The 23,982-nt window shown below is 33.2% G+C and overlaps 1 protein-coding gene across 2 annotated transcripts in view; it reads right to left on the bottom strand.

The window, feature by feature from the left end:
- Positions 1 to 5,089: 5,089 nt before the first annotated feature.
- Positions 5,090 to 23,982, bottom strand: part of LOC130444254 (uncharacterized) — an 87,066-nt gene continuing 68,173 nt past the window's right edge. For both annotated transcript variants that reach the window (XM_056779317.1, XM_056779318.1), the window contains 10 exons: positions 23,284 to 23,505; positions 14,772 to 14,927; positions 14,152 to 14,415; positions 13,116 to 13,418; positions 12,883 to 13,062; positions 12,447 to 12,716; positions 11,365 to 11,616; positions 10,837 to 11,063; positions 5,690 to 5,932; positions 5,090 to 5,423 (listed from right to left, as the gene is read on the bottom strand). In XM_056779317.1, the coding sequence (XP_056635295.1) occupies positions 5,289 to 5,423; positions 5,690 to 5,932; positions 10,837 to 11,063; positions 11,365 to 11,616; positions 12,447 to 12,716; positions 12,883 to 13,062; positions 13,116 to 13,418; positions 14,152 to 14,415; positions 14,772 to 14,927; positions 23,284 to 23,505 (2,252 nt within the window). In that variant the 3' untranslated portion in view covers positions 5,090 to 5,288. The remainder of the gene's footprint in view (positions 5,424 to 5,689; positions 5,933 to 10,836; positions 11,064 to 11,364; positions 11,617 to 12,446; positions 12,717 to 12,882; positions 13,063 to 13,115; positions 13,419 to 14,151; positions 14,416 to 14,771; positions 14,928 to 23,283; positions 23,506 to 23,982) is intronic.

Below are 23,982 nucleotides of genomic sequence, written 5' to 3'. Positions count from 1 at the left end.
GGACATTTTAAAAGTTGCTGCAAAATGGATCCCCAAATGTTTAAATGTTGACCAAAAGCGTACAAGGGTAGAAGCATCGCGTTCGATCTGTGCTCGATTTGAAAACGATGTAGACTACTTAAACCGAATTGTTACTATGAATGAGACTTGGGTACATTTCTACTATCCAGAAACAAAACAACAATAGATGGAATGGCGACACTCTTGTTCTCCAAGGCCTAAGATGTTTCGTGGAAAAAAATATGCTGGAAAAAATCTTGCTTCAGTTTTTTGGGATTGCCTTTATTCACTTTGGCTCCGTCCGATTATCATTTTTCTCCTCAACTAAAAAAAAGTTCAAAAGGTCGTAAATTATTTTCCAACGACGAGGTAATAAAAGCTGTGGAGGCCTGGTTTACAGAGCAAGAAACATTTTTTTTTGGAAAGGTCTAGAGACGTTGCAGGTTCGCTGTAATAAATTTTTTCAATTAAGAAGAGAATATGTTGAGTAATAGAATATTTTGACATTGAAATTTTTATTTCATAGGCTAAAAATTTTTCAATATATCCTCGTATATGTATTTTCCAGTTTTACGACTGTGTTCAGTCTCTGATTAAGTTTATTCTTACATCTACATCAATTAAACCACATTATGTTTGTCCTAAACAACAATTTTCTCAATATACTAATATCAGATAACTTTTTGATAAACAAGTTTACCATATTTCAAGGAAAGAATTTGTATATGCATATGTTATTTTGATAAAGGGCAAATTGGAGATGATATCATTATCGAAATCGATGAATGTAAAAAGTACGAACGAGGGCATGTAGCTGAAGGATCCTGAATCCTTGAGATGATTTTCTGAGGAAAGAATATAGATTCCAAATTTGCCCTGATAACAAACGGGATCTACAAACTCCATTTTCAATCATCCATACCGATTTTTGGTAAGTGTACTGGAATCTGTAAGATTCCGGATGCAGGCATTTTACGGTAAATCACTCGGAAAATTTTGTTGATCCAGATTCTGTTGCAAAAAAAACATCTTGCCGATCACTTGTGCGAGTGTGTGTGTCGCCGCAGATATGATAAATCAAACATTTATCCCTTTATCTAGCTTTTACAGGATATCAACTATCTCTATCCAGAAGTTAATTTTGCATTCAAAATATTTTCTTTGTATATTTCAACATTAAATAGTTCAAATTATTATACATTACATCTCACATGAATTAGGGGTTTATTATAATGAAGCAATTCAGTAGCCATACATAGTTTCATATTCACCTTGAAAATATGAAAAATACAAATTTGTAACGTAAGTAAGAATATATGTTTTTATGACGTCATAATGACTGAATAACTGACTTCATGGCGATTCGCAGTCATCGGGACCGACAGATGCGTAATCAGTGCTCTGAAAAACGTAAGTAGACGGTATTCGGAAATTCAGCCTAGGATTCATTGAAGTTGGAAACCACTCAGTCTGAGCTAGAAAGTTTTGGAGAACTTCAAATAAACAAAGAAGCATTTGATAATACATTACAAGGTAAACTATTGATATCAATGAAGGAGGTATCTAATTTGAGAAGGAGTTTCTACCTTTTCTTGACGACGATAAATACAAATATGAGGAGAAGTGTTTTAAAACATTTTAAAACTCACCTTTATATATACGCTCCTAGTTATATCAACTGAAAAAATGTATCAGTTTTGAATTTTGTCTTGAATAATTTTAGTTTACAAATCTGCAATAAAGTTTTATGATAATGATCATGCCTCTCTGAATAATCAAATGTAGAAATTTACTTATGATGGATAATCATTTTTATTTTGATGTATGTTATTTATGTCTGAATGTTTTATACATAAAATTTATTTGACAAATTGTTTGACATGTTCTGGTTTATGATCCGTTCACTCCAATTGACATTTACCCTGATGTCATATGCTTGATGTGGCCACTATTAGCTAGCCGTGGACGTAGATATTTTTATTAGTTACCATATCCTGTCAAAGTATTTTTAGTGCAGCAAATATATTACTATTGACACAAATTCAATTAAGAACGTCCCTAAAAGGATGATTTTGTAAGAAATCTTCAAGAAAATTTGAACAAATATATTTATTAATGATTTCAAACAACGCTACACAAAATTTTAGAAAATTTTATATCATCCGGTTCTGGTGCTCATGCAATGAAGTAAAAAGTTCAAACAGTTTGCTAACGACAATTGAACTAAGTTTACTAAATCTCAGAATTTCTAGATTGATAGAGAAGTAATAATTTGAAGGCTTCGTTGGCTAAAGAAGCGAGATCAATAAGTTTCTTCAGACATCAATTCATCTCTAGAAAGTAACAGTTCATTGCACATGGGTTCGACAAGTAAATATATAATTTGATTTGTTTTACCTAGTTCATATAAAATATAGACACCTAATATATTCCTTAGGAATATTGAAAACTTATCCTTGGTCCATCGAGAGCATCAACGACATAGGCAAACAAATTCTCTTTTAGAAGCCATGACAAATAAATGAAGATAGTGCCTCAAAATATATACAATTCTTATTAATCAAAAGATCAATTGACCAAAGAAACACAAATACAATATAAACTGTTCAATCAGATGAAAAACACAAAGGATATTAATTAAAAAACACGTCACAACAGTGTAGCAAACTACTTGTAAAATGGTCGCCACGAAGTATGCACACTGAGAATAGTTCTTGGAGGAAACGTTTACTTGTAGTTTCTTTTTTTTATTTGTTTTTTTGCTATTGTTAGAGATTCTGATATATCATAACCAGAATATATGTATATGCGCAATTTTTTTATATAGGTTTCCACTTTTAATTTTATTTTTTTATGTGGATTTATGAATCATTTTTGGAAATTTCAAGTTATCTAGACCTATGAAATATAAATTAACTGGTAGATTGAACATTTTTGAAGTAGGGATGATAGTGTTACTAAAAAGTTCGCAAAGTCAGTCCTTAAGCCGGCCCTGTCTGGCTATCACGCATTTATAAAATTGGCCTTTGATGTTTATTTTTACTTTTCTAGAAGCTTTAGAATATAGAGATAAAATATATAAGGAGTTTGTGTAGCGCAGTTTAGCTTAGTTTAGTTTATAATAAACAGTCGTAGTGAACAAAACGAAATAGAAGTAATTGAACAATTTAAATGAATTATTTAAGGTAGTAGTGATAGTGATAAGTGAATTATACTAATTATTTAAGTTTTATGTTTAAATAAATTAAGAACGTAAGAGACAGTGTTTAATAATTATTCACCTCTCGAATAGAAAGAGTGTAAATAATATAAAAAAACATTATATTGGTGTCAGGCGTGGGGTATTGTGAATAAATAGTGAGATAAACATAGCATAAGGGACCTGAAAGTGAAGAAACTGAAAACTAAAATGGAAAATCGATAGTTGGAAATGTACGATGAGAAGAGCGAATTAGTATATTTTTTAAACTTATCTATTCATAGACGAGTCTTCCATTTTAATCTCGTCAATTTTTGAAATGAAAAATGATATTTCAGCCAATATTGACTAGTTGTGATGGATTATTTTACAAAGTGAATGGAAATTTATGCGATCCCGAATCAAGAGGCCACAACTGTCGCGGAAGTATTGGTGAAGGAATTTGTCAACCTATATGATGTGCTCTTGGAAGTACACAGCGTTCAAGGAAGAAGTTTCAAGACCCATGTGTTCCAGGAAATCTGTGTATGATGAAAAACTAGGCCGACCGCATTAAATTAACAATCAGATGGGATGGTCGAGAAAATGAACAGAATCATTGGCAGATATCTGTTAAAGTAGTTTTCAGCCACCAAAGAGATTGTGATTGGCTTATCGATCTGCTATTAGTGAGTGCTCCGGTGAAACACCTGCGAAAATTCTGTTTGGACGTAAAATGAGGCTTTCTTGTGACATATAATTTGGCTGTCGACCTGTAAAAGACCTAGCGGGAGAAGATTATGTGATCCAAATGAGAAGAAGAATGGACGAATACATGACGAATTGGTTCACTCGAATCTTCAAGTTGCCAGCGACAGAATGAAAAAACTTTGTAATACTAAAGCCACATACTTAATCAAGAAAAGGATTAATGATTTCATCTATCGCATACGCAAGATTCCCAATGGCAGTCCCAAATGCCCACGGAAACCACGACTTTCTGGAAGGAGTGAATCAGTTGCGAAACGAGCTTAATCCTACCTTCGTAGATTCCATGGATGCGAGGTATCGGTAATTGATATTGAGTCACTAAAGAATTACAACAAGACTTGTTCACTTTGCTGGAAAATGAGAAACCGTCTTTCGTATAAAGTTTGGTTAGGTTTAGAGATACTTGAAGAGCAGATCCCAGCTCCCGGCAAGACGCTAGATTCAAACACGATTCGCGGTACATCTTTTACCTGGTAATTAAAAATGAATTTCAAGATCAATCAATCTACCGCGATGTGTGGGAAACGCTTCAAAACCTCCGCGATCATGTGTTGGAAGCCCACGTGAGGCAACTATGACCAAGTAATAGATATTAGATAGCGAGTAACCAGTTGGAATGGCGAGTCGTCAGGTACATGGTAGAGGTGATGTTGCAAGATACCGAGGATTTCATTAATCGAAGAATGTGATGAGACTATCTAACAGCTATAGGAGTGATCAATAAGATGTTGTATTTAACATATCGGGATAGTGACAAGTAAACTAAACGGTGTATTTGATTAAATTAGTATTAGTAAATCTATAACTATATAGTGTATAAATAACTTACGAGGATACACTGTGTGTACATATGTATGTGTATGTGCGCAATCCCACACTTGTTTTATGGTCAAAATGTTTAAATAAATGAAATATTAAAAGAATTGGGCAGTATTTTCAATGGAATGTCTCCGGAGGCTTGACTTTTCCAACGCTTCTAACAATAATTATAATATTTTAACCAACTACCCAAAATTCTACAACCAAACATTCCTCATGAATGCATTTGAACTGCATGCATATTCAAAATCGTCATTGTGGTTCGAAATAATCTGTATGTATCTGTTTTTGATAATCTATCCGCACCAAAAAAATGAAGACTTTTAACTTATATACAAAATTTATTTCATAAATAACTTATTGACAGTAGTATAATTAATCTGTACAAACATATACTCACTACTAAGTCTTATATTTAACTTCTAATCACAAAAAGTTCCGATCAAATGGCATATTGATAACATAAAAGAAATTATTACAGATAGTTATTATTATTAAATATATTGATATTCATTAAGATTTATGTTTTGTTTATGCTAGATTTTGTTTCTAAAACCCCCTTTTCATTCGGCAACTCTATGTATATCGGTTGATTCATATTAGTTATAAATCTGTCATCTTGAGAAATTTTGTGTGGATTCAATGAATTCGTCACCTAAAATACAAAAAATTTATTTCAGTCGACTTAAAAGAAATTTAAGGGGGAGCAATTTTTATCATGAAATATGATAATTTAAGTCGTTAAAATCGGCTAATCAGTTAGATAATGATTTGAAAAATTTTTCTTAAGGTTTCTCAGCTTCAAAAATGTTATTTATAGTCATTCATTTGTAGTTAAATTGGACTGTGTTTGGATTCATTTTCTTTTAGTTCGTTTACCTTCATCTGCTGCTTCTACTATTTTGAGATAATTTCACTTACTTTTCTTCTGTACAGTAGAACCAATAATGTCAAAACACTTATAACGAAGGCAGAAGCAGCTGCGGTAACAATCAAAGCTGTGTGATAAGGAACTACAACGGATACAGGGGATTGTGAAACTATTTCTCGTTGTTCCAAAGCTATTACTTTTTCCGAATTGATGTGTTCATTAGTATATAACTTGTGGATAACCCGTGATCGACTTATATCAGCTTTCAAACTTGGTGATCTTTGTAGCATAACCTAAAATTTTGAGCAGCATGATAAATATTATTTACCAATAATGTGTTTATTATTTCATAAAATAGTAATGTATACAAAGAAAATATGTAAATTTTCAAGATCAAACATCATAGTACTTTAAATTTTTATTGAAGCTTAATGATCCCTAACACATCCAATATCAAATATAATAAACATAGTTAAGTTGGTTTGAACATAATTTTTGGAAAATGAAGTGACAAATATCGAATTGCAAAACTCTTTCTCTATTCTATGAAAAAGAAATTGAACTAAGTCATTATAAAATGCGACAAAAATGATAAGAACTGGCATTGAAAAAATCGCTTACAAGAGAGTAATAATGCACTGTATATATATATATATATATATATATATATATATATATATATATATATATATATATATATATATTGCTTGCATTGAAATTTCATTTAACATACAAACATTTTTTTCTCATTTATCAATGTGTAAGTAGCAGTATCCAACTGCTTTATTATTACATCATTTTTAATAGAATATATTTCATTTCACATCAGAAGGGCACTTTTTATACAAAAAATCAAACTGTAGATTTTTTTCATGGGAGAAAAAATAAACCTATTAACTTGACTTTCCTGTTTTATACTAAATTTTTACAACAATAAACCTTCTCCCGCGAAAATTGGTTCTAGCGGAAAAACCTCCTTGGCGGGGATCTTCACATTTATTCCTTAACTACTAAACTATAGAGTGGGATGTAAGGAATTGGCCCTTTGACTCTATTTAAACCGGACATTAACGGATCTTAGTACGTCACAATCACTACAGCTAATTTCATATCTACCATTCTTTTTCAAGTTTGGTATTTTATCCTTAGAATTAGGAATCCTACAATTGTTTTAATGTATTATTGGATTTATATATTCTCATTTTGATTTTGGCAGAAGGTCGTTACAGAAAGAGATTTCTTAAACCTATGACGCATAATTAACTTATTTGTAATTCTCTTATCATAACCGTTGAGTACAGCTACCTCCCCCATAAAGGTCCTTTCCTTATTGTATATCTTGATGTTGAGTAGAAAGTTAATCAAACGATGTACCTGGAAATGGAGACTGGCCATATTATGTTGGATACCATGGAAATAATCAGCCGGGATGTACCTGCACGAACCGGTGTTTTTTCTATAACGGTCAGCCACCAACGGTGATAGGCAATCGCCTATTGCTATTCCTTTGTCTTTTTTTTTCAAATTCGTTGTTGTACTGGAAATAGTTTTGTTCATATATTTTTATTAACTGTTAATATCTTTCCATTACATCCTCAAGGTACGTCAAGGTCTGAGAAATAATGAACTTACATCAGAGAAGATTAAAATTTCCCCATCTTAAATGTCTGTACTTTTCACTTTGTGGATAAATTCCATATATCCCAGCGTGCCGATCCCACAGACCTTGGCTTTAGATATTTTAGAAATTAACAATAGTATTAGGTTAAAATTTGATGTATTTAGGACAAACACCGCTACATGCAGGTACATCCCGGCTGATTCTTTCCATTGTATCTAACATAAGATGGTCTGTCTCCTATTATGGTACATCTATCCACTTAACATCGAAAGATACAAGACGGAAAAGATTTTTGTTGAGGTTATAGCTGTACTTAACGGTTATGATGAGAATTGTAAATAGGTTATTTAACCGTAATAGGTTTAAGAAATCTCCTTGTGAAACGACCTTCTTCAAAAATCAAAATGAGAATATATAAATCCAATAATAAATTAAAACAATTGTTGCGTTCCTAATCCTAAAGATAAAATACCAAATATGGAAAAGAGTGGTAGATATAAAATAATCTAATTATTTTGACGGGTAGTATATTGAGTAGACTAAGAGATCCGTTAATGTCCGGTTTAAAGACCACATAACTAATTTAAAATATGAACAGACCAAAAAAATGAGTATTGCTGCTCACACTGCCAGTCATAATCATGAAATAAATGTTAATAATGTAAAATTGGTAAAAAATGCATCCAATAATAAATTTTTGAATGGATTTAAGAGCATTGAAATTGCTAAATGTAGGAAAAGCTCAAATCAAAAGACCAATTCCTTATAGTCTACTCTATAGTTTAGTAGTTAAGGAATATATGTGAAGATTCCCGCTAAGGAGGTTTTCCCACTGGAATTAATTTTCACGGGAGGTGTATTATTAGGAAAATTTACTATAAAACAAGTGAGTCAAGTTAATAGGTTCAAATATACCGTCAGTCATAAATAAGAGATCACTGCTATTTTAAATAACGTTGAGCGTATTGTGTGCGTGTGTAGAGTTTGTTACAGGGTTAATAAACTTTAGCTGGCTGACAAATACCAAGGTATCGGTATGTTTAAACTTTTTTACAAACAGTATGTTCCCAAAAGTTTTAGAATTAGAAATATCATTTATCATACACGGAAAATAAGGAATTCTGATGCTTAATTAAGTGGATATACTGTAACTTCACAATGAACCGTCTTAACTTAATCATCTGATCAAAGACAGTAATTACTGTCTTTGTCGTCATCAGTATTATTTATAATGCGTGGTTCAATAGTTTTTACAATCCGTTTATGTTGTCCCACAATTTGTATTCACCTTAAGAACAGAATTGATACGTTTCTCCTAGTCTTTAGCAGCAACTATTTGAATGGCTTCTATCAGGTAATTTTGTAAAGCTACTCTTTGAATAATCTGTTTTCTTATGCTACTTTTATGACGTCTACTTCAAATTTCTGTCTTTGAATAAGCAGTTGTGTAATGTCACATAACTCCATCTTCAATTATGCTAAATCTAGATCATAACGGGCATTTTCAGCAATCAATCACTTTTGCTTTTGCTCACGCTTTTATAGGTAATGGTTTTAAATGCCATTTATGACATAAGATATTATTCATCGTAACGAAGTATAGACAAAAGGAGTCTGAACGGTATGGGGTTTTTCTTAGTATTCGTGCACACAAAAATAAGCCCAAATCATAGTTCTCTTTTCTGCCACTAGCTGCGCAAGTATTCAGGACGTACCGTTGTTATTATTATTTTATTATACATGTAAATATGCACTAGCTCGCGAATGTATTAAATTGAACATGAAATATTAATTAATTTATTTAAAATTAATTTTAAGAAAACAATAGGAAGGTGTTGTGCTGTTCACAGTTGTCTTAGTGGCCGAAAGACAAGTGATAATGTAGGAAAAGTGGCATTATTTAAAGTACCAAAAGTGAGTATAACCTCGAAGTAATATTCTTTATCTTATTAACGATTAACAAATAATTTTAAAATTTATGTAGTTTTTCAATATTTAAAAAATATATTTTTATTTATCTGGTGGAATATAAAAATACAATTTTTTTAAGGACGTTGAATTGCGTAGTAGATGGACCTTTGCTCTGGGACAAGAATTAAAAACTACCAGTTTTATTTGTGAATTACACTTTAATTCAGAGGATGTAATTAAAACTGAGATTTTGAAAGATGACAGTGTATATGTGTATGAATATGAAAAAGTTCATTTGCGGAAGAATGCTGAGCCAAAATCACATGTTACTCATGACGACAATGAAAACAATTGTAGCTTGCTATCAAATAATGATGCTTCAACTATCTCTGATATAAACGGCGATACGATAAGTACAGATTGACACAATGTTTGACATATTAGATACTGTTTCAAGAGGAAATGTCTCGTTTTTTGTTGGCTGTGATAAGCATAAGAAAAAATTAACGAAAAAGATCATTAATAATTTCTTAATGATGCCAGGACATTTTCTTGTCAAATGTTTCAATAAAAGTGCTACAGAAAGAAAAATTAAATGTAAAAAATCTAAATTATATTAATAATAAAAATTATTCATCACTTTTATATAAATATCTAATTGGGTTTTTGAATATTTAACATGTTTTGTTTGTATCTTATACTGTTTTAATAAATAACATGTTTGACAATAATTTTTTAATTATTTTTTTTATCAATTATGTTTATCGTAATACTGAAAAGCATAGGCAACATTTGGTCATTTTTAAAAATAATTTAAATATTTAGTTTCTTAGAATTTTTTTTTCCAGAGGAGAGGTGTCAATAGCAACGGGACTTGCAGCGTAAGAATTTAAACGAGTACTTCTTGCAAAATGGCGCACTCTACCGGCAAAAAAATATGTCCCCTATATTGAGAACATTCGTTTAACACTACGTTCAGACTCCTTATATCTATACTTCCTAGTGACGGTAGATGCAATTTCCCAAAGTTGAGTGATATCTTCTAATGATTTTTCACACCTTCATATTCATCTCTTTTTAGTAATCGCCAGTTTCAATTGAGAGGTAGAGAGTTTGCAAAAAAGATCAATTATTATAAAACCATTGAATGAAAGGAATTCTTATTCTGAAATTGGAAAGTTGTTGGAGATATCAAGGTACGGTGTGGGTAATGTGATGAAATTTCAAAATAAGAACAAATCAGAGACTCCAAAACTCTGTAATACAACGAAAAGTCGCTAATACAGACAGGAGAACATAATTCTCTCCCGTGAAAGAAATGAGAGATTTAATCCTAAAATTAAATGTTGAATTCTTAGCCTTGACATATTACCTATATAGACTCTATGGCATAAAGTAGGAATCTTCTGAAGGAAAAACTAAATCCCAGCTTTCAGAAATATGGTTGGTTGTAATAGGTTGTTACTTTGAATTTTATATTTTATAATTTTATAGAATTTTTTTTCAAAATAAGTTATAAACTAATTTATAATCAATGAATACATAATTTAGTGAATAACCAAAATGATACCATATTTACTTTACTACAAATTTTCTTTAAATCTGTAACGTTTAGATTATTTTATTATTTAAACAATAATTTCTCATTGATAGGAAAGTAGGTACCATTTGCTCCAATTTATATGCAACATCCACTTTGTTATCACCAATTAAAGAAAATTTAATGTACAGAGCATCCGATGTAGTTGACGCTTTTATGCCATCATTATTTACGTTTCCATGAAGACTCTTAATAATTTTTTTTATTTGATTAACTACAGGCACTGCTGATATATCATCAAATTCTCCTCTGAACACTAGAGTCATATCTGCTTTTTCTATTGGTGTGACAACTGGAACAAAAATGAATTTTTTTACTCAAATCAACATATACAGCGGAGTAGTTTCTAAGCTAACCATTCTGTTCTGCTATCAAATATTCGTGACAAATAAATGAATCATTTATCAGTATAACTTACACTTCTCTATAAAACAAACCCCAAATAGTATTAAGTAAGAGTATTTAGAGAAGAAGTGTGAGAGAACGTGGTGATAAAGTCTATCTTATAATGCAGATTAGCTAAGATGAAAATGTTTTGAAATACGTACTTGAAAAGGCTTTAGTGACAAATTTATTTAACGTTAAATACTCACTACACACTTTTTCCCCTTTTCTAAAAGTGTGGGTATTTGGTAATTGATTTCCCGCTTCATCCACACACCAACACGTTTCTTCTTCACATTGAATTGGTTGAAACTTTCCATCACTATCACATTGACCACCTAGAGATTCACACCTACCGACAATAGGTATCTCCCATTTTAGCAGGTTATCCTCTAATTTAATATCTTCTGGTTCATCAACATCCTCAAGGGTTCCAATTTGCATCATTAATTCTTCTAAAACTATAAAAATATACCATATAATACAGAATTTCAGGTCCAACATTGTATAATAACAATTGGTTTCATTTAGAATGGTTAAAAAACACCCAGTTGTAAATTTTCGCAGAGTTTCGCATTTGTATGGGTACAACGAATGGAATGAAATTGCAAAATATCGCAGAAGTCGAAATCTTTGGAAGAAACAATATTATCTTACATCACGTCTATATTTTCTGTTATTATAGAAATTTTGTCAATTTTGCGAAAATACAGAATAGGCTACAACCATTATGTTTCAGTTTTTTTTGAAAGGTGTCATTCTATATTCCTAACACTCTCTTTCCTGTTTGTTATTCTAATGCCATGCTTTGGAGTCTATTTTCTACTATACCTTCTACACGCGTGTATATTTGTCTTTTTGTACAGCCCCATTTTGTCTTGTCAAGTATTTTTGATTATCTATATACTTGATGTAGAAAAAGAACATCATCCATCATTATGAAAGGACTTAGTGAGTTTGATCTATTTTAAAGGAGAAAACCCACGTTTAGAAGTAGACTTGGATTTATTTCTTGACAGAGTCTAATAATGAATGGAAAAACACAAATTTTCAAGCATATTGAAATCTTTACATTTATTGTCATTTAATTTAGCTCAATTTAGATGTAAGAGAGTGTTTCTCAGATTAAATGATGATATTGCGCGATACCGATATAAATTGAGAGATATGTTTTTTTTATATTTGGATTTATAATTCGAATCATCAATAAAAACCAATTCAGTATTCATTCCCAAAATATATACAAATTTGTTTTTATAAGAACATCAATTAACATTAGTAGATAATTTACCAATGTCCCCATCTGCAGAAGAGTCAGATCTGTTCGATGACCAGCGTCGAGCTTGTCTGAAATTGCATTCTGGTTCTGCACCTCTTGTTAGGGTACCTTTCAGTGGTTCTCCTTGAGGTGTTACACACCAGCAAACGCCAACGTGTTCCAAGCATTGTACAGCTTGCCAACTTCCAGTTGTTTGTTCACATCTAGGTGTAAACGTTGGTTTTCTGTAGAGATCCGCTGCTTTCTGGTTCTTTTCTCGAAGCCTTTCACACTGACTGAGTACTTAAAAATAAATTATTCGGTTAATTAGTTTTAATACGGAATTGATTTGATTCGAAATGAGTTTGTTATGAACTGAAAATGCAAATTTTATTTTGATGATTTGTAATAATCTTATTTCGCCTCTTGTTTTTATAAGCTATTGAATATTTTTTTATTTCGTATTTACCTGGACAAACAATATTGCACATATTTTCTGTATGAAAATTGTTGTGGTTTCCTTGACATCCGTTGAAAATGAATTGCTCACACTTATTAGTTTTCGAATTGAAGAAAAATCTGGTTAAATTTCTTATTTCTGATTCATCTGCACAAGTTCCTGGATCCAAGGGCTCAAAACACACATCTCCTGAAAATAAACGATAAGATCGTGCTGTAAAATCTATTGCATCTCCAACTTACTTGGCTTAGGGCAACATAGGGCGTATTCTCCAACTGGACTCAATTGACACTTATGAGATGATGGACAGCTTTCATAATCGGGACCACACATAACCAATTCATCGGTTCTTCCTAATTTTAAAGGTTCTCCATTTTGACAGGGGTTTTCTTTTTTAGGAAGACACATAGGTACTGATGGACAAGGCCAACTGATGCATTCCACTGAGACCAATCTACATGTTTCCCCTTCTCCTCTGCACGTTATTTTTGAACACGGATCGACACACTCACATGTTCTGCAACCTTTTTCGTCTATTTCATATCCTAAGGAATTAATTTTTACTTAATATTGTGTAAATACAGTGGGTTAGATATCGGTTAAAAATTATTCAAAATTTTTTATGTCGTTATGTTTGCACAACTCTTACGATAACTTGTTATTCAATTTACTTACAGTGCTACAGAATTTTTTTTATTAGATCGAATGGAGAATGGAGAATCAACCCCAAAACTACTATTGTATGAATGGGAAAAAAGTGAAGGTGTGATGAATGATTTGGTTTCTCACATTAGACAATTTGTTGATCAATACCATTTTAAATTATTGTTTAATTATTAGAATAAAATACCATTAGACATAATGAACAGATTTATAACAATTCACTAATGTTTGGTGGATACTGTTATTGATTCTTATGAAAACATTTTGATGTATGCAATATTTGTTGACGAAAGTGCATCAATTTCAAAACTGCCAATGTAATACGTATGGATGGATAATTTACCAATTTCCCGTAAATTAGTACTACTTTCGGGATTTATTTCCAATTTCAATTGTTTTGAAAAACAATAAACATCATGCCCTATCAAAAAATCAACGAGTTTCTGTTTTTGTAGAATGAGCTAATTAATATTTATTATTGGCATCAATACGACTTTTTCGAAAATAATTCAATGTACTACCAAATAACAATAAGCGAGGAGAGAATAGCTCCTTGCATTGTAAATAGAGTCTATAAATACATAATATTCAAAAACAGCTTGCAGTACAGCTCACCATGCTCACAGTTCTCCTCGCATTTATATAATGGACATTTAGATTCCAGTGGAGTATCACAAGAAAAGTTTTTTGAAGACTTGAAGCGAGTTTGTGATAATTCAAAACCAAACTCATCGACACACCAGCATTCTCCAGTACCAGGATTGCATTGCTTAGGCATATAGGATCCATCTTCTTTACATGCTGGTATATATACTCTTCCTGCAGGCATACCAGATTCGTGTGCTTGGTGTTGGGCCAGTGCTTTCTGATGTTGACATCCTGAAATATATTTGGTACATAATAATATATGATATTGATATTATAGATTTTGGAAAATCGAAGATGAAACATCTCGGTTTATGCAATCATATTGACATTACATTCTATATGTGTGAAGATGACGCAAGTTGCAACAAGTTCCATTTATTTTATGATAGAATGTTTTTAGTGCCAAACATGTAAAAATGATTTATTATCCAAATGAAATCACGCTAATAACTAATTCCTAAAATCCATACCTGACGACAACAAACTAGAAATGTTAAAAAATGTCTTTGGTATGTTTCTTTTCTTCTATGTACACTTTATTAATTTTTTCTTTAAAGTGAATGTTAACATAAGATATCAAAATATACCTGTTAAAAGCAAAGGTTCGATACATTGAGTTCCACAGCCATTTGAGCAGCATCTAGTAGTACCGTTGCATGCCATATCAGAATTGCATTCAAAATCACAGGACGTAGTCGTTGCAGGAACTAAATAAGGACACTGCCCTACTTTTTTAGGTAAACCTGTAATAAATTTGACAAAATCAGTAAGTATTTCTTGAAATTGAGTTCTTCTCATCAACGTTCATGCATTTATATTTATATACACAAAAAGTTTCAAAATATCCATCTCAGCCAACACCAAAATCATCCACACATGTGGGCTTAGACAATAAACAAAAATCGCAAAGAGAATTTTCAAAAGTTACTTGCACTTTTGTTTAATAAATACTCATGCAACTTATAAGTGTTTTAAATTCTTACATTATCATTAAGTGATTGTTACTTGGGATTACAAAAATTAGGAATTTGTGTGAATCGCTTGCATACGCATAACTCATTTGGTTCATGTTTAGGCAGAAGTTGTAAATTTTGTTCTAAGCGTTATAGCACCACTGTATTATAGTTATTATTAACACGTTCACATTAACATTTATTTGTAAGAAAATTTTACATAGCTTTGACAACAGAACTTATTATATTATCTCATTTCTTCCATTCGCTCAGTAGTCGGTTGGTCGGACAGCGTTGCCAGTTTTCATGAGTTTTGAATTAATTCTGGCGTGAACATACTCCCCGCGTTGAAAGCATAAGGATGGCTTTCAAAGGTCAACTGGAAGGGGGCAGATTTTTTGAAAGCTTCTTTTGATGATTTCTCCAGAGGGAGTTCTTATAGAAGCGACCCTAGCGATACCGTCAGGGCCTCTATGGAGCTTGCTGATTCTACCTAATAACCACTGAGTGGGCATAGTGTTCTCGCCTTTCACTAAAACGAGAGAATCTTCTACTAGATGGCCTTGGTTGGACTTCCATTTGGTGCGTCTTTGGAGCTCCGCAATGTACTCAGATTTCCATCTGTTCCAGAAGTGCTGTGCTAATTGTTGTACGAGCTGAAATCTGGAAAGTCGATTCATTTTTATGTCGGTGACATCTTGATCAGGTGCTGCAATTATTGGTCTTCCAATCAAGAAGTGAGCTGGGGTAAGAGGTCCAAAATCGTTGGGATCAGAGCTCAGTGGGCATAAAGGACGCGAATTCAAAATCGCCTCGATTTGTGCGAGAACTGTGGCAAATTCTTCAAATGATAAATGAACTTGGGTCAAAACGCGCCTTAAATGATGCTTTACGCTTTTGACAGCTGCTTCCCACAAACCTCCGAAATGAGGAGAGTAGGGTGGTATAAAACTCCACTCTATATTCTGAGAGCTACATTTCTCGATTATAGTGTTGCTGCCATGTTTTAGAAAATCCTTTAGCTCTCGCTGTGCCCCGACGAAGCTTGTTCCATTGTCGGACAATATTTTTGATGGTTTGCCTCGTCTAGAGACAAAACGATATAGCGCTTGAATAAATGATTCTGAAGAAAGGCTAGAAATCAATTCCAAATGGACTGCTTTAGTTGATAAACAAATAAATACGCCAATGTAACATTTACTTAAACGACAACCTCTACCTTTCTTATCGTTAATCATAAATGGCCCCGCGTAATCAACTCCCACTATTGAAAATGCACTAGAAGGATTAGTTCTATCGCGCGGTAAGTTGGCCATAATTGGCTGTATGGTTTTAGCATTGAATTTGAAGCATTTCACACAATTCTTAACAGTCTTTCGTGCAAGATTTCTACCGGATATAACCCAGTAATTTTCTCTTATAGTGCTTAAGAGCAGCTGAGGGCCGCCATGCAATAGGCGTTCATGTTCTTGTAAAAATAGTAGCTTTGAAAAATGATGCTTTGAATTGATCAAAATTGGATGCCTTTTGTCAAAGGAGTAATTTGAATGTTTTAGTCGCCCTCCTACGCGTAGCAAACCATCGGGTTCTAGAAAGGGACTAAGACTTAATAGATTACTATGGGAGCTCAAAGGCTTGTTATTTTTCAATGTTTCAATTTCGGTAGAATACGATTGAGATTGACAAATTCGAATGAGACATTTTAGAGAATCACTTAACTCCTGTACTGTAAGAGAACCGCCTCTTCTGCGATTTCTCTGAAGACAATTATCCTTAAATCGTAAAATGTATGCCATTGTTCGTTGCATTCTTGAGAAATTTGAAAAACGTTCAAAGGGAAAACTCAGAGTAGGGGGCGCAACATTGGTCAGAAGACTGGATTTAAGTTCAGGTAAATCATGAACCACCTCCAGCTTGTCATTGGGCCAAAAACTTGGGTCCTTAGCTAGCCAAGTAGGGCCGCGCCACCACAAATCAGAGTTTAAAATTTGACTAGGATATATTCCCCTTGAAGCAATATCTGCTGGATTATCGTGGGTGGGGATGTGCCTCCAATCGGCGTGTTTAGTGAGAGACTGAATTTCTGTCACTCTATGGGCCGTGAATGTTTTTAGCAGATTCGGGCTTGTGCGTACCCAAGCTAGAGTTATAGTTGAGTCCGACCAAAGTGTGAAAGATTTGAATTGAATTTTCAAAGCAGTTTTAGCTTTATCTGTTAGGCGGGCTAGAAGCAATGCTGCGCATAATTCCAACCGCGGGATTGGTATTGTTTTTATAGGTACCACCTTTGCTTTGGCGCATAACAGGGATACATGAACCTTTTGATCGGAATCAATACTTCTCAAATAAACACAGGCTCCGTAAGCCTTTTCCGAAGCGTCAGCGAAACCATGCAGTTGTAATTCAACAGCATTCTTGCAAATAGCTTGTCTGTTTAACTCAAGATCGTTCAAAATAAGAAGCTCCTTCTCCAACCTTACCCAATTTTCAGATATAGCTTTTGGAATAGCGTCATCCCAAGCTAATTTATTTTCCCATAATTTTTGCATTATCATTTTTGCGATAATAGTACATGGGCTTAGTAAACCAAGGATGTCGAATATTTTTGATATAGTAGATAAAATTGTGCGTTTTGTGACCTTTGTACCTATAGGATTGGTATGAATTTTATATTGAAGCTTATCGTTATTGCAAACCCATATCAAGCCTAATGTTTTTGTTTTGCCATCATGCGCAAATTCTAGTATATCGGATTTTAAATCATTTGAACTTATATTTTTGAGCGCGTTGGTGTCGTTAGAGCACCATTTTCGGAGTGCGAAACATCCCGATTTAAGAGTGTCACTTATCGCTTTACATATGTATTGCGCATGCTCAAGTGTAGGTGCACCTGTTAACAGGTCATCTACATAAAAGTCGTGCTTAATGATTTCGGCTATTTCCGGGTTCATTTCTTGAATATCCTCAGCGAGTTTAGCTAAACAGCGTATTGCAAGATAACTGGCAGAGGCTTGCCCGTATGTAACGGTATTTAGCTGGTAGACTTCCAGGTTATCACTCGGATTTTCGCGCCATACAATTTTTTGCAAATGCCTTTGCTCGGGCGTTATTGAAATTTGCCGGTACATTTTAACTATGTCTGCCGAAACTACATAGTTATATTTCCTAAACCTTAAGACTATTGATAGTAAATCGTCTTGTAAAACGGGTCCAATGACTTGAATATTGTTGAAGGATAGACCGTTGCTAGAGGGCGCTGATGCATCGAAAACTACCCGTAGTTTTGTGGTCAAACTCTCTTCTCTCAAAACTCCGTGATGCGGCATGAAATATTCGAAGCTTGAATCATTGCCGTTACAAATTGTCATATGGCCTAGCTCTTTATACTCGTTCATAAATTGTATATATCTGCTGTGCAGCATTGGATCTCTCCTGAATTTTCGTTCTAATGCATAGAAACGTTTTTCGGCTTGAGCTTTCGACTCACCTAAACTAGAAGGTTGTTGCTTCAAAGGTATAGTGACTGTAAAACGTCCGTTCGCGTCTCTGGTAGTAGTTTTGATGAAATTGTCCTCGCAAAATTGTTCATCTGGAGAAAGTTGTCGCGTGCTAGATATTTCCTCGATTTCCCAAAATTTGGCTATTGAATTTAATAATTCCTGGTTTATACTTAAATTACAAGAAGCCTTTTCAACGTTGTTAGTACTTATTTGCCCAGATACAACCCAACCTAGCACTGTATCAATTAATAGCGGCATATTTTTTCCTAACGAAATTTTGTTATTGCTTAAAATTGTCCAAAATAGGTCCGCGCCAATGAGCATGTCTACTGGTCCGGGAATATTGAATTGTGGATCAGCTAGCTTTAGATCACCTGGAATCGCCCAAGATTGCGTGTTGATTCGACAACACGGCATCACACTTGTAATCTCTTTTAGAATATAACAATTGCCATGCGCTTTAAAATTGGTATGTATAGATTTAAATGAAACCTTACACCTTTTACTGACCTTTGAAATATTGTTTGAAATTCCGAAAATTGAAAGATCTGTTTTATGTGTCGCAATATTCAAACGCTTTTGCAAATCCTCCGTTATAAAGGAAGTTTGAGAACCACAATCTAATAACGCTCTTGCTTTGTGAAAATTATTGAAATTGTCTGAAATGAGTAAACAGGCGGTAGATAATAGCACCTGCCCCGCCGCTGGTACCACTACGCCACTGCTTAGTGCCGCGGAACTTGAGCTCGCGTTGTCCGCTATCTCGAGTTTTTCATGCAAAATTGTATTGTGCCAAGCTTTACACACTTTGCAAGGCCCTAATTTACACTGTTTGACAGAGTGACCCGAACGCAAACAGTTATGGCAAAGATTTGATTTTTTGACAAAATCTTTTTTTTGTGTTATTGTTAATCCGAGAAACTCTGCACAACGATATATTGAATGCTCTTTCTTGCAATAGGAGCATGTATATGTACTTGAGGTCAATGACCTTACTCTACTTTGTTTATTGAATTTATTTTCCTCATTACTAAATTTTGAATCTGATTTATTTAAACTGAGACTGTTCTTTGATTCTAACATATTAAGAAAATTGGAACGTTTTTGTAAAAATTGTAGGAATTTATCTAACTTTGGCAATTCTTCCTGATCTCTATTTTCCCTTTCCCATTCAAGGTTTGAGCTAGTATCTAATTTATTAGTAATCCAAAAAATTAGTAGAGGATCCCAATTAGTTATATTTTGCCCCAATTGTTCAATAGATCCCAAATGTTTGTGAATATCGTCAGCTAAATTTTGTAGTTTTTCAGCTGTCGGTTTTTGTATATTTTCTAATGAAAAAATAGCTCTAATATGTTCATATATTAATTTTTTAGTATTGTCAAATCTTTTTGAAATTGTGGCCCATGCCACTTCATAATTGTCGGCCGTATATTTGATTTTGGAAATGGACGCCGCTGCTGTTCCTCCTAGTGCACTTCGCAAGTAATAAAATTTTTGAATATTATCTAATTTCTTACTATCATGAATAAGGCTTTTATATGTGTCCCTGAATTCTAACCAATCTTCAAAGTTTCCACTGAATTTAGGAAGTGATATATCCGGAAGCTTTATACCCTCGTTTTTACAACAAGCTTTGTCTGAAATCACGCTAAGATTTGTATCATTATCGTGATTATTGTAGCTTTGTAAAATGTTTTTAGCAACAGCGATTGCATCATAATATGAATTTTCAAATCTCTCTCGTTCGATTAATTGCTCATCTAAATTTATATCATCCTGTAACTCTATTTCTAATTGATATGATTTGAATTCGTCAAGATAATTTTCGGCATCACGTAACCTATCTTTTAATTTTGTAACTTCTGTTTGGCTTAAATTAGATATAGTTGCAAATTCATTTACCGCTTTTGTGAAAATAGTTAACTGAGCTTTAATTACACCTCTTTTCTTTATTAGTTTGCCAAGTTCTGCCATTTTATATTGTCAAATTGTTCAAGCACAAACAGAGAAGCTTTGAAATCGCAAATGGAAAGAAAAATTCGGAAATAAATAATTTGGAACAAACTCACTCTGATTTCGGTCGAACTGCCTGATTCTTGCAATTGAACTAGTCGGCCAGTTGAGTTGATGTCTGGTCGCCGTGATATTGTATCGACTACTTGTTTGGTCGATCACTTTGCACTCGTTGATAGTTGCTTGCAGCACGTGGTAAATTGTTTTTGGGTTATAGTTGTTAATAATATATTGTTTATTGCGAATTTTCACTGGTTTTGTTTATAATCCGCTCGTAAGGACCATTTTTTGTATTATAGTTATTATTAACACGTTCACATTAACATTTATTTGTAAGAAAATTTTACATAGCTTTGACAACAGAACTTATTATATTATCTCATTTCTTCCATTCGCTCAGTAGTCGGTTGGTCGGACAGCGTTGCCAGTTTTCATGAGTTTTGAATTAATTCTGGCGTGAACAACCACTCTTCATGAAAATCAAAAAGTATGGACACAAATAAACACTAGCTCTAGCAACACCTCCAAATTGACAGAAGAAAATCACGAAATCCCGAAATACATATTGGGACAGAAGAGCAGTACCAGGCAATAGTGCCTGTGCGGAGTAGTCAAACAGCGCAGTGGTTTTCATTGTCAGTAAGTGTATTACCAGCCATTGTTTGCAACAGCTATTGTCGAACTTCTTGACAGAAACGGACAGCCTATTAGATGTTGAGCAATGCTAGATTCCGGCAGTATGAATAATCTGTGCACTACGAAAATTTTCAACAAATTGAAGATTAAATTTCAGCCTATCAATATGACAATAAAAGATATTAATCAAGCTCCCATGAATAACAATAAATTATTTTCAACTGAAATCCATTCCGTCAATCATTTATTCAAATGTACTATTCACTTTTTAGTTAAAGACTTAGTTGTAATGAACTCCGAATGAAATTGACACTGAAAGAGAAAACGGAAAATCGAGAATTTAATTATCTTTATGAAAGTAACATGCTAGTTGGGAATTTTTTGAGTACCAGTTGGGAAAATTTACTTCTTCTACCCCCCCTCCTTCGCGATGCGTAAAAGAATGTCAAATGACGATTTTTCAGAACCCTTTTTCAATAGAAGGGAAAAATGCGATAAAAGAGTCTAGGTATTTTCTGGACACCCAAAGATGACTCATTAAGTTATTTATTCCAGATTACGGTTACTTTTTACAAAACGTTCAGTCCTAGCAGGTGTAACTTGATTGTTTGACTCTCTGGCATCAATAAATCCTAGGGCTAAGCTTATTTTAAAAAGTATTATGGAATATAAGCTGGATTAGAATGAAAGCTTACTAGCAAATATTGAAACATATTGGTTAGAATTGTCAAATCAAATTGCAGTTATCAATTTCTTGACGGTACCTAGATGTATAATGTCTTCAAGCTCTTCAAATAACATTCAGCTGAACGGTTTTTGTGACAACTCTAAGCTGCTGCTGACTAAGCTGCTTATGGAGCTATTGTTTATCTTGCGTTTATTGATACACAAGGTCAGATACAATCTAATCTCATTTCTGTAAAAAGCAGGTTAGTTCCACTCAAATCCTCTTTGACAATTCTTAAGCTAAGAGTCTTGATCTCGAACATCACTTATTGGACGGATTCAACCATCGATCGGGTTTGACGGGAAAGGGAGCCACGTAAATGGAAGGTTTTCGTGAGTAATAGGATAGATAGAATACAGCTACTAACCGAAAACTATAAGTGGAGGCAACCAACCGTTCAAGATTCTAGAGATATATTGAGTCACGGAGGGAGGTGAGGTGAGAGTGGCCTAATACAATCATCACAAATATTGATCCTATTTCTTAAGTCCGTAAAGAAGTTATTACATTAACACATAGTTCTAATCAAGATTAATAACTATATTTAAGATTTACTTTCTATCTACGCTAAGCTAATCAGAGTAATCGAGTATCTTCTAAGATTTTGGAAGAATCAAAATTTTCGAAAACTGCATCAGAAATAAGAGATATCAAAGTGTACTACTATATAAGAGTTAGACAAACCGAGTTTGCTTTATGATCTTTAGTTCAAAATTAAATACATTGTTTGGAACTTGCAACAAAGTTTTTAAATCTAGTGAGCCAAAGTTAGATGAAATTGGGTTGCTCAGAATTTATGGCAGATTAAAGCATTCACTACTGATCTTTAATCCCATTATTCTTCCTCGGCAGTATCTATTCACCCCCCTACTTAACACATCATTTAAAATATTTACATGGTGAAACAAATTTATACGCGTACTCGGGTGATACTCAAAGGTTATCATTTTCACGTGTTTCATTACCCCTGCTGTATAAGGAGATATCGTAATTAGTCTAACAGCTGAAGCATTTTTGAACGTCCTTAGGAGATCTGTAATATACATGATTATTTGGAAATAAATGGACAACATACTTGAGCTGACTTCATTTTCCTCTGAGGGGTATTATATAACGTAGTTTTTTAAGTTTCGAATTCATTAACATCTGTATATGACGAGGATATACCTCTATCAAAATTATTTTTCAAATATTTATTTGTAATATGTGTCATAAAATATCAAAATGATATTATGTATCATAATTTTTGAAAAATTTCAATACTTACATGCTGGTACAGGAGGGCAGTAATGATCCTTGCAGCTGACTTCAACTAACTGACATTGTTCATCATCATTGCAAGTGATTCCTGTACAAGGATCTCTACACTGACATTCAGGACAACCAGTATCTTCATCCAGTATAAATCCATATTCACAACCCATTCTGCACGTCAAATCCAAACAATCCAATGTTTCTCTGAGCTCCGTACAATTTTTAGATGCTTTACCTATATAAAAAGAAAAAAATACAGCGATTATATTTGGAGGGCATTTTAAAATTAGGCATAATTTGTTAATAAGATAGATTTCTGTCACAATTGCAATATTGTGTTTTCGTACGAAAACAAATGATTGAAATTCGTAAAAAATATGTTGATCAAAGCAATTATTCGGTTATTTTGATGCGTGCTTGTAATTTATTTGAATATTTCTTGAATTCATTGGAAACTCGAATCAAGTACCTCAATTTATATACTTTCATTTATTATTATGATAATATTTTTTTTTGAGGTAGTAGAAAGGTTGAAACAGTTAACGAGCGAGAGATTATTTGAAAAGGGGATTTTCTTGGACTCAACGATTGGTCATTGTCTTGCGTTTTTAATGAAAAAATGAGATAACTTATTTAAAGAAAAAGAATATTCTCACTGAATATAATAATTCACATTTGTTTTTAACTTTTTTTTTTATATAGGCAAAGACAT

This window comes from Diorhabda sublineata, chromosome 5 (assembly GCF_026230105.1).
Source record: "Diorhabda sublineata isolate icDioSubl1.1 chromosome 5, icDioSubl1.1, whole genome shotgun sequence".
NCBI classification, from domain to species: domain Eukaryota; kingdom Metazoa; phylum Arthropoda; class Insecta; order Coleoptera; family Chrysomelidae; genus Diorhabda; species Diorhabda sublineata.
Note: the sequence above shows the minus strand (reverse complement) of the source record. Positions and strands in the feature narration are given on the sequence as shown.